This window comes from Rutidosis leptorrhynchoides, chromosome 4, assembly GCF_046630445.1.
Source record: "Rutidosis leptorrhynchoides isolate AG116_Rl617_1_P2 chromosome 4, CSIRO_AGI_Rlap_v1, whole genome shotgun sequence".
In the NCBI taxonomy this organism is placed as follows: domain Eukaryota; kingdom Viridiplantae; phylum Streptophyta; class Magnoliopsida; order Asterales; family Asteraceae; genus Rutidosis; species Rutidosis leptorrhynchoides.
This window is the reverse complement of record NC_092336.1, coordinates 290,697,919-290,710,209: the sequence shown is the minus strand read 5'-3', so window position 1 is coordinate 290,710,209 and position 12,291 is coordinate 290,697,919. Positions and strand designations below refer to the sequence as shown.

The window sequence follows — 12,291 nt, the reverse complement described above, 5'->3', positions numbered from 1 at the left end:
TTTTCTAACTTCTCTGGCTAGTTTTAATAATGTTTCTACCAACTTTCTGAAAAAACTATAAGCTTCAACAACGCACTAATTTCTCAAATAATATATAAGACTAACAATCAATAATGGAAAAGAATTCGTAACGACAAATTTAAAGTTGTACGTATTGGTCACATTCCATGATCTGAAAAGAAAAAAGAAAAAGGGAAAAAAAAAAAAAAAAAAAACCTCTCGTATTTCCATCGCTAAATTGACCTTCTGGTGCCCTCCGGTGGTACTACCGGTTCATTCCGGTGGCTTACTACGTTTTCATCACTGTCTATATATTATATGCATAAAATCAATTGACTATTTATTATTATTATAATTATAAAATATAAAAATAAATAAATAATCATGGCGTGCCGTAGACGGCATGGACTTTCTAGGTCTTCTACGTTCAATGAAGGCATTCGCCGGTCGCCGGACGACGATGACACCACCACCACATCTTTCGGCACGCTACCGCACCGAGGTTCTGATCCTCGTCTCGATTCATTCCGCTCAGGACGCGCATTTCACTTGTCGTTTAAAAACCGATCAAAGGTTTTGATCCATTGCTTTAATTAACTTGTTTGTTTATGTTACAATATTGACGCATGCATATAATTTTAAAATGTATTATGTATATGTATATTTATGAATATGAATACATATACGTCCATAAAGGCTAACTCATACACTCATTACACGAATACGAAGTATTTACAATAATCCACGAATTATGTAGACTTGAACCACCAATGAGCTGGTAGCTCAGTGATACCAGATGCTTATGATCCTTGGGCCCACCTTGTGTTTGGCTTGCATCCGAAACAGGCACAGGTTCTAACCTGTTCCTTCACATTGCGGGTTTCCAGGCACATGTCCCTTAATTTCAGAGTGGGATTGCCAAGGACAAACACGGTTAGGGTGTCTATGCCAAATCACACATTTTTGCATCAAAACATAACTTGAACTCTCAACGTCTTAGTTGCAAGGGCCACCAAGTTACATTAGCTAGCACATAATGATTTTTTCAAAAACATGTGAAAATTCATAAAATTTTGTGATAATGCTCTCATTTATATTGAATATTAGTTGCAAGTTTCAGATATTGTGGTGTATTCTGCACAAATTAAAACAAGTACAGATTAGTTTACAGTTGTGCATGCGCAGATCAACTTGATGCACTCAAGTTTTTACATCAAATTTTAAAACTCTCCTTTTTTGTTTGTAGATATGTTAAGTAAGTTAACTCCCCTTCCCCAGTAGGCTGAAGAGGGAAAACCTTACCTGTTTACCCGATTTTTTGTGTGTGGATATGTCAAGATACCATTAACTGTAACCAACTAATGTGCTAACCGGAATTGTATGATTATGTGTGTTGATCCAGATATAGTTATATATCTGATATATATTAAAGTCAGACTATTGGAAATTAAATGAAAGAATTCTATAAAATTGTTCTTGTAATTAGCATCTGAAACCTTCTTTGAGTGTTATATTGCGGTAACATATATAGTAGTTCTGAAGTTGTAGTAGTAGCACATTTGTTTATGCTAACTGGCTAATACATACTTGGAAGAATAGGGTGCTGAAACCTATGATTATACATCAATGAAGAGTACGAATGAGCCACGGGGATTTTGGGGCGTTTTAGCCAGAAAAGCTAAAGCAATTCTTGAAGATGAAGTTCCACAACAATCAAAAACTTATAGCAGTGTGAAACCACATAAAATTGGCTTTTCCAAAAGTAGCCAGGTGAATTGTGTTTTCGCTCCTTTTGTTTCTCGAAGTTTGAAATAGACGTTTGGGTTATAGATTCCTATAATTGTATTAGTAATTAGTAATAATAGTGATTTCTAGGTTAACAATTCCTGCATAACTTTTTTTGGTAGTTTACTGGTATTCAGTCTCGGCGTGAATTTGAATCATATGATAATTTAAAGAAAACAGACAGTCCTGCATTAAGTATTAGCTTGGATCGACTCAAGTCTTCGCTTAATCAAATTGAGATCAGTCGAAAAACTTTGGAGGTAAATGTACATTGTCGATTGATGTTTATTAATATCATGTTTCTAGTAAGTATTCAGAGTATACTGTTTCTTAAGACTAATCAATTTAATTAATTTTACTCATTTAAAATAATGGATGTTTTACTTTTGTTATCCTGTGACAACTATTGGAAATATGTTTCTGTTCATACATTTGTTTTCAGGCAGACAAGAATACTCAAAATTTGAACCAAGAAACACCTAAAATGCAGAATAGTAGAATGGTATTGAATAAAAACGAAAAACAGGACCGTGGAATGCAATCTGTGCAACAACAGAAAAAACAAGAAACCCAACTTCAGGCTTCTCGCGACGTAAGGTGTCAAATGTGTGATTCTTTATATAACAAGGGAAATTTGAAAATATATATATGTACTTTTTGAAAATTTCAAATAAAAAAAGTCTAATCTTTTGTGGATGCAACGGTGTTTGTATACTCAAAAATCTGATCTACTATCAACAGACTAATGATTAAGTTTGCTTTTACAGGTGACAGTTGCAACAGCTTCTAAGGTTAAACAACTTGGCCGGGAGCTAAAAACTTTAAAAGAAGAATTGGCGAAAGCAAAAGAACAATGTTGTCAACTAGAAGAAGAAAATAAAAAGCTTTACGAGACTCACGAAAAGGAAGACTACCCTGCAGACGATGACATGGTAATGTAATATTATAACCAAATTACTTATGAATGTGTCGATATAGGTTAGGCGCCATAATCTATTTTTAATGTTCATAAAACTTTCTAAGTTGTTTATAATTTAAGAAAAATTTAGTTGGTAAAATAGATAACAGATAAAATAAGAACATGAAGAAATACATAACCCACCCGGGGTTCGATTTGTTAGTTAGTGCCTGAGCTGCCCATCTTGCGACTCTAATTTAACATATGTATTTGTGTAATATGATCAGATTCGTGTTCAGTTAGAGACACTATTAGCAGAAAAGGGACGTTTGGCTCATGAGAATTCGGTATATGCACTTGAGAATAGATACTTGAGGGAAATAGTTGAATTTCACCAGCAACTGAGTATGCAAGATATGGTGTATTTGGATGAGAGTAACAAAGGGGTGTCACTACCAACCACACCCACAGAAACCACCCTGAATCCATTGGGCACACCTAGTTCAAGCAAATCAGTTTAATTTTATAAAACACCACAAGCAGTTGCTTATCTTACTGCTTATGTTTTTTGTGTTCCCATTTCCAAGAACATGGGATTTAATATGCCTTTTATAACAAGTTTTGAGCTTATTTGGATGAGCATTCTTGTATTGGTATCTTCTTGTGGAAGAGTAACATGACGCTTCTTCACGGATTGTTGCATTCATTTCTATTTTTTTTCTGCATCGCATGATCGCTAAGTGTGCAACATGAAAATTTGCATAGCAATCAACTGTCAACTTTATTTTTCCAAAAGTAACGATAACTTATTTAGAGTACGGAAAACATTTTTGAAAAGAAAACATCTTCGACGAAGGATACACAGGTAAAACCCGATGAGGCTCGTACGTAGAAAGCCAAAACAACTATCTATACCGACCGAGTTTCATCTATGTAAAACCGTACATATACCGAAACTAGTTGACCAAACTGAACAAAAGATTTCAACAAGAATAAGGGCAAGACAAGAAACAAAATCACACTAACCTAGTAAACCACAACAAACGTGTCAAGTATCAAAATTAATGGTCAAGCTTGATAAATTTACAATCCATGATCTCCCGCCCAATATTTTTTCCGCGAACAATTTTCGATTTAGAAAGAAAGAACATTTGAGGTGCCGTCTCCAATTAAAGTGCCCGATGAAAGTGGGATTCAACCTTGATCCGCCAATTTTTGGAAAAAAACCTTTATTCGACGAAGCAAGAACCGCATCCTTTGATCCATCCTTCTTGACTTCTTGCGAACCCAAAAAAAAACTTTTGAATTACTTCTCCGTCATCTATGTCTTCATGTGATCTTTAAAGAACCCGAAGTGGAAGTTTCATTTGCCTTTTTTCCCGATCTCAAGTTTCACTAATCGGAGATTAGTGATTCTTATTTTTTTTTTTTAAAATAAAATAAAAAATACTCGTAACAACATATAAAATAAACAAATAGATTTTGCTGACTAGTTAAATTGACTTGTTTAACTTTGACTCATTTCCATCTACATATAAAACAGTTGTCACCTTTTTTGTACATCCTTGTTCATTAATGAAAAGAGATGAGGGTATGTATAGTTCGTCAATAACTTTGACTCATAGTCCTATAACGACTTTTCAAGGGCACTTTCATCAACTTTCTCCAGAATTCTTAGCTGTTATTCTGCAAATCCCCACACATACATACATATCATTCTATTAATATATCCTTCTACATCAAATCGTATTTCCAAAACTCATTTAATCATTTCTTAAAAATATTTGATTTCGGGAACAAAAAAGAAGACGAATTAGTAACGTTTTCACGATCTCCGGAGCTAGTTATAAGTAAGTTTATACAATTTCATTCGCTAGTTACAGTTGTCCGGTCCAGTTATTTTGATAATAATGCATAGGATATTTTAGGGTTCTGATTGCGTAATGTTTAAATTCTTGTGTTCTTGAACGAAATATGACGTCAAGAAGTGGTGTAATGTGAAATAATTCATTAAGGAACTTGTTCCTGTTTTTGATTGATGAATTCGTGTGCTCTTGAAGTAATGTTAGGGTTTATTTGAGTGTGTATAGGCTGGATTAGGTTCTGTGATCTTTTTTAATTTCATGTTGTAAGATTTTTGATTTAGAATCCACATTGTTTACAGAAGTAGCAGAATTCGGAATTTTTAGTAGTGATTGTTAGGGTTTTGACATTTAGACTGATTTCCTCGTGTTGATTTTTAGTGATTTGATCCATAGATGAGGTTTCAATTTCAAAATATAACGAAAATTGTTTTGTTAATTTGCTCCTGCTTGTTGCTACAAGTCGAATTACAATTTATAAATCCTGAGTCGAAGCCTGCAAGGGTTTCAGATGCAACATTGTAGGACTATGCTTATCATGCATTTGTTCATCCACATACTGGTATTCCGTTTGGTGGTATTGTACCTCCCTATTTGACTGGATTGAGATTTCAGCAATGACGCTTAGAAGTGGTAAGTCTTTTTCATAGAGGTGTTCAGACGTTTAAAGAATTTCGAATTCCTGTTGGTTTAAGTGAGCAACCGTATGTCGAAAGACTTGTTCTGGTGTACCAAAATTTAGGCAATTGGTCCACAACTTATTACTCTTTACCTGGTCCACAATTGATCTACATGGTTTGGTAAATTTCATAGATTTGGTATCTGGGAATGTATGTTTAACCACTGAACAGGGGCACTTTTCGGTTGTTGTTGAATCATCAGCCCCTCCTGTGTGCCAGTGCCCCCTGCACCACTTGAAGGTCGTCACACTAGTAGAAAGAACGATCATTTTAATGTGTGGGGAATTTTTGGGTCAGTATGTGGTAGTATTGCATTGTTGGTTGCTGATAGTGTGGGCATGGAGATACAGGAGAAGAAAACGAATGAGTGAACTAGAAAGAGCTGCAGATGCTGGTGAAGCGTTGCGTATGACCATAGTCGGGAGCATGACAACACCATTTGCTATGGCCACAAGAACAATGCCAAACTTGGAAACTGACTTTAGTCTCTGAGACTCATCATATACATATGCCTATAAACAAAATATTGTTCAAGTTTTCTGCTTTTGTAGGTGGCTATCCACTCTCTCTGTATATCCTTACACATTCGTATTCTAGGGTTACCGACCATTGTAAATCCATCTTCGGTTGTACACATGTTATAAGTTTTAGTCTACTGTTGTTAAATTTTGATAGACTAGTGATGAGGTATAAACCGTATTCATGGAATTTGATTATTTTTGAGCAATTGAATTGATTGTGATGGTAAGCAAGTGTACAGTTTGATGGTTTCATTTTGCTTCTGCACATGTATTCAAATAGAAAAGGTCTATGCTATGTTATGCATTCACAAATCTGGTTTCATGTAGAACATGATTGATTGGCATTTTGTAAGTTGAAACACGTACTAATAGTAGTTAGGTGTTTTAAAGTCTGCTTATGTTTGAAAATTCTTTATTCGGATATCGATTATTGGATCACAGTCATCACACTTTTTTCAAATATGATGAAATCTTTAGCCTAAAAACAGTATTATCGGTAAAAGGAGTGTTGTGATTTAGCGCAGTTTCAAGACCCGAGAAATTAATAGAACAATTAAGCAATAAATAAAGACACAAGGATTTACGTGGTTCGGCGTGAGGCCTAGTCCACGGGCGGAAGCAGAGATGAATTTTACTAGCAAATATGGCAAACCCGAGGTTACAATGTATCACTCTAATCTAGGCTCCGAAAAATACTAACAAAGTATTTGGACCACTCACTAGATTATAACACTTCCCTCGTAACTCACTCGTATAGAATTTTATTTAACAATTCTATACCCTCTCTATTTTCTACAATACTCTTCACAAGAGTTATTAGTAAACTCTTTCAAGTATGTGTTTTTAGATATGAGATTAGATGTGAAGAATGGGATGATGAATGAAGTTCCAAGCATTGCCTTTTATAGTTGAACCTCCATGCATGTTGTAGTGACCCGAACTTTTTCATTTATATATATATTAAATGAATTGGTTATTTACATGATTAAGTGTTTCCAATATGTTAAGCAATCAAACTTGTTAACACTTGATTAATTGAAATAGGTTTCATATAGACAAATGACCACCCAAGTTGACCGGTGATTCACGAACGTTAAAACTTGTAAAAACTATATGATGACATATATATGGGTATATATATAGTTAACATGATTTTATGATAAGTAAGTATCTCATTAGGTATTTTAACTATGAATTATGTACATAAAAATGAGACTATTAAATTAAGAAACTCGAAAACGATATATATAACGATTATCGTTATAACAACGTCTTACTAGGTACATATGAATCATATTAAGATATTGATACACTTGGTTAATTATGTTAAATGATAAGTAAATATATCATTAAGTGTATTAACAATGAACTACATATGTAAAAATAAGACTACTAACTTAATGATTTCGAAACGAGACATATATGTAACGATTATCGTTGTAACGACATTTAACTGTATATATATCATACTAAGATATATTATATATCATAATATCATGATAATATAACAATTTAACATCTCATTTGATATAATAAACAATGGGTTAACAACATTTAACAAGATCGTTAACCTAAAGGTTTCAAAACAACACTTACATGTAACGACTAACGATGACTTAACGACTTAGTTAAAATGTATATACATGTAGTGTTTTAATATGTATTCATACACTTTTGAAAGACTTCAAGACACTTATCAAAATACTTCTACTTAACAAAAATGCTTACAATTACATCCTCGTTCAGTTTCATCAACAATTCTACTCGTATGCACCCGTATTCGTACTCGTACAATACACAGCTTTTAGATGTACGTACTATTGGTATATACACTCCAATGATCAGCTCTTAGCAGCCCATGTGAGTCAACTAACATATGTGGGAACCATCATTTGGCAACTAGCATGAAATATCTCATAAAATTACAAAAATATGAGTAATCATTCATGACTTATTTACATGAAAACAAAATTACATATTCTTTATATCTAATCCATACACCAATGACCAAAAACACCTACAAACACTTTCATTCTTCAATTTTCTTCATCTAATTGATCTCTCTCAAGTTCTATCTTCAAGTTCTAAGTGTTCTTCATAAATTCTACAAGTTCTAGTTTCATAAAATCAAGAATACTTCCAAGTTTGCTAGCTTACTCCCAATCTTGTAGAGTGATCATCCAACCTCAAGAAATCTTTCTTATTTACAGTAAGATATCTTTCTAATACAAGGTAATACTCATATTCAAACTTTGATTCAATTTCTATAACTATAACAATCTTATTTCGAGTGGAAATCTTACTTGAACTTGTTTTTCGTGTCATGATTCTGCTTCAAGAACTTTCAAGCCATCCACGGATCCATTGAAGCTAGATCCATTTTTCTCATTTCCAGTAGCTTTATCCAGAAAACTTGAGGTAGTAATGATGTTCATAACATCATTCGATTCATACATATAAAGCTATCTTATTCGAAGGTTTAAACTTGTAATCACTAGAACATAGTTTAGTTAATTCTAAACTTGTTCGCAAACAAAAGTTAATCCTTCTAACTTGACTTTTAAAATCAACTAAACACATGTTCTATATCTATATGATATGCTAACTTAATGATTTAAAACCTGGAAACACGAAAAACACCGTAAAACTGGATTTACTCCGTCGTAGTAACACCGCGGGATATTTTGGGTTAGTTAATTAAAAATTATGATAAAATTTGATTTAAAAGGTGTTCTTCTGGGAAAATGATTTTTCTTATGAACATGAAACTATATCCAAAAATCATGGTTAAACTCAAAGTGGAAGTATGTTTTCTAAAATGGTCATCTAGACGTCGTTCTTTCGACTGAAATGACTACCTTTACAAAAATGACTTGTAACTTATATTTCTGACTATAAACCTATACTTTTTCTATTTAGATTCATAAAATAGAGTTCAATATAAAACCATAGCAATTTGATTCACTCAAAACGGATTTAAAATGAAGAAGTTATGGGTAAAACAAGATTGGATAATTTTTCTTGTTGTAGCAACGTGAAAATTGGTAACAAATCTATATTAATCATATCCTAGCTAACTTATATTGTATTATACATGTATTCTAATATATTTTGTAATCTTGGGATACCATAGACACGTATGCAAATGTTTTGACATATCATATCGACCCATGTGTATATATTATTTGGAACAACCATAGACACTCTATATGCAGTAATGTGGGAGTTAGCTATACAGGGTTGAGGTTGATTCCAAAAATATACATACTTTGAGTGGTGATCTAGCCTGAGACGTGTATACACTGGCTCGTGGATTGATTCAAGATAATATATATCAATTTTTTTCTGTACATCTAACTTTGGACAACTAGTTGTAGGTTACTAACGAGGACAGCTGACTTAATGAACTTAAAACATCAAAATGTATTAAAAGTGTTGTAAATATATTTTGAACATACTTTGATATATATGTACATATTTGTTATAGGTTCGTGAATCGACTAGTGGCCAAGTCTTACTTCCCGACGAAGTAAAAATCTGTGAAAGTGAGTTATAGTCCCACTTTTAAAATCTAATATTTTTGGGATGAGAATACATGCAGGTTTTATAAATGATTTACAAAATAGACACAAGTACGTGAAACTATATTCTATGGTTGAATTATCGAAATCGAATATGCCCCTTTTTATTAAGTCTGGTAATCTAAGAATTAGGGAAAGGCACCCTAATTGACGCGAATCCTAAAGATAGATCTATTGGGCCTAACAAACCCCATCCAAAGTACCGGATACTTTAGTACTTCGAAATTTATATCATATCCGAAGGGTGTCCCGGAATGATGGGGATATTCTTATATATGCATCTTGTTAATGTCGGTTACCAGGTGTTCACCATATGAATGATTTTTATCTCTATGTATGGGATGTATATTGAATTATGAAATCTTGTGGTCTATTGTTACGATTTGATATATATAGGTTAAACCTATAACTCACCAACATTTTTGTTGACGTTTTAAGCATGTTTATTCTCAGGTGATTATTAAGAGCTTCCGCTGTCGCATACTTAAATAAGGACAAGATTTGGAGTCCATGCTTGTATGATATTGTGTAAAAACTACATTCAAGAAACTTATTTCGTTGTAACATATTTGTATTGTAAACCATTATGTAATAGTTGTGTGTAAACATGATATTTTAGATTATCATTATTTGATAATCTACGCAAAGCTTTTTAAACCTTTATTGATGAAATAAAGGTTATGGTTTGTTTTAAAATGAATGCAGTCTTTGAAAAACGTCTCTTATAGAGGTCAAAATCTCGCAACGAAATCAATTAATATGGAACGTTTTTAATCAATAAGAACGGGACATTTCACATGCAAGAAGACTTATGTAGCCTCCTTATTTGTTATACACCATACGTTGAATGTAATATTTGCCATAACAAACATGTGGTCAACAAACATGGTAGGTGGCCTTCAAAACAATAGTAATGTTGACTTCTTTGGTTCTAAGAATCAGCCACACAAATATCATGTACACAAATGCACCGTCCATTTAGCCTCATTTATTTGACCAATGTCTAACAAATCTCCACCTTGGCGAATATTTCATTTCTTTGCTATCCGTTATCAATCTCTACTTCCTGTCAGCTGAAATGTCCCGTTCTTATTGATTAAAAACGTTCCATATTAATTGATTTCGTTGATAGGTTTTGACCTCTATATGAGACGTTTTTCAAAGACTGCATTCATTTTTAAAACAAACCATAACCTTTATTTCATAATTAAAGGTTTAAAAAGCTTTACGTAGATTATCAAATAATGATAATCTAAAATATCCTGTTTACACACGACCATTACATAATGGTTTACAATACAAATATGTTACATCGAAATCAGTTTCTTGAATGCAGTTTTTACACAATATCATACAAACATGGACTCCAAATCTTGTCCTTATTTTAGTATGCAACAGCGGAAGCTCTTAGTATTCACCTGAGAATAAACATGCTTTAAACGTCAACAAAAATGTTGGTGAGTTATAGGTTTAACCTATATATATCAAATCGTAACAATAGACCACAAGATTTCATATTTCAATACACATCCCATACATAGAGATAAAAATCATTCATATGGTGAACACCTGGTAACCGACATTAACAAGATGCATATATAAGAATATCCCCATCATTCCGGGACACCCTTCGGATATGATATAAATTTCGAAGTACTAAAGCATCCGGTACTTTGGATGGGGTTTGTTAGGCCCAATAGATCTATCTTTAGGATTCGCGTCAATTAGGGTGTCTGTTCCCTAATTCTTAGATTACCAGACTTAATAAAAAGGGGCGTATTCGATTTCGATAATTCAACAATAGAATGTAGTTTCACGTACTTGTGTCTATTTTGTAAATCATTTATAAAACCTGCATGTATTCTCATCCCAAAAATATTAGATTTTAAAAGTGGGACTATAACTCACTTTCACAGATTTTTACTTCGTCGGGAAGTAAGACTTGGCCACTGGTTGATTCACGAACCTATAACAATATATACATATATATCAAAGTATGTTCAAAATATATTTACAACACTTTTAATATATTTTGATGTTTTAAGTTTATTAAGTCAGCTGTCCTCGTTAGTAACCTACAACTAGTTGTCCACAGTTAGATATACAGAAATAAATTGATAAATATTATCTTGAATCAATCCACCACCCAGTGTATACGTATCTCAGTATTGATCACAACTCAAACTATATATATTTTGGAATCAACCTCAACCCTGTATAGCTAACTCCAACATTCACATATAGAGTGTCTATGGTTGTTCCGAAATATATATAGATGTGTCGACATGATAGGTAGAAACATTGTATACGTGTCTATGGTATCTCAAGATTACATAATATACAATACAAGTTGATTAAGTTATGGTTGGAATAGATTTGTTACCAATTTTCACGTAGCTAAAATGAGAAAAATTATCCAATCTTGTTTTACCCATAACTTCTTCATTTTAAATCCGTTTTGAGTGAATCAAATTGCTATGGTTTCATATTGAACTCTATTTTATGAATCTAAACAGAAAAAGTATAGGTTTATAGTCGGAAAAATAAGTTACAAGTCGTTTTTGTAAAGGTAGTCATTTCAGTCGAAAGAACGACGTCTAGATGACCATTTTAGAAAACATACTTCCACTTTGAGTTTAACCATAATTTTTGGATATAGTTTCATGTTCATAATAAAAATCATTTTCCCAGAATAACAACTTTTAAATCAAAGTTTATCATAGTTTTTAATTAACTTACCCAAAACAGCCCGCGGTGTTACTACGACGGCGTAAATCCGGTTTTACGGTGTTTTTCGTGTTTCCAGGTTTTAAATAATTAAGTTAGCATATCATATAGATATAGAACATGTGTTTAGTTGATTTTAAAAGTCAAGTTAGAAGGATTAACTTTTATTTGCGAACAAGTTTAGAATTAACTAAACTATGTTCTAGTGATTACAAGTTTAAACCTTCGAATAAGATA

At 32.9% G+C, this 12,291-nt stretch overlaps 2 protein-coding genes across 2 annotated transcripts; both read left to right on the top strand.

Annotated features, from left to right (window-relative positions):
- The first annotated feature begins 384 nt into the window (after nucleotides 1–384).
- LOC139841667 (uncharacterized) lies at nucleotides 385–3,204 on the top strand. The gene is made up of 6 exons (XM_071831873.1): nucleotides 385–573; nucleotides 1,600–1,770; nucleotides 1,908–2,045; nucleotides 2,228–2,377; nucleotides 2,553–2,717; nucleotides 2,971–3,204. Exons 1-6 carry the CDS (start codon nucleotides 385–387, stop codon nucleotides 3,202–3,204), a joined length of 1,047 nt encoding a protein of 348 aa, XP_071687974.1.
- Nucleotides 3,205–5,162: 1,958 nt separating this feature from the next.
- On the top strand, nucleotides 5,163–5,717 carry LOC139841666 (uncharacterized). The gene is made up of 2 exons (XM_071831872.1): nucleotides 5,163–5,178; nucleotides 5,359–5,717. The coding sequence occupies exons 1-2, from the start codon at nucleotides 5,163–5,165 to the stop codon at nucleotides 5,715–5,717; spliced, it is 375 nt and encodes a 124-aa protein (XP_071687973.1).
- Nucleotides 5,718–12,291: the final 6,574 nt, after the last annotated feature.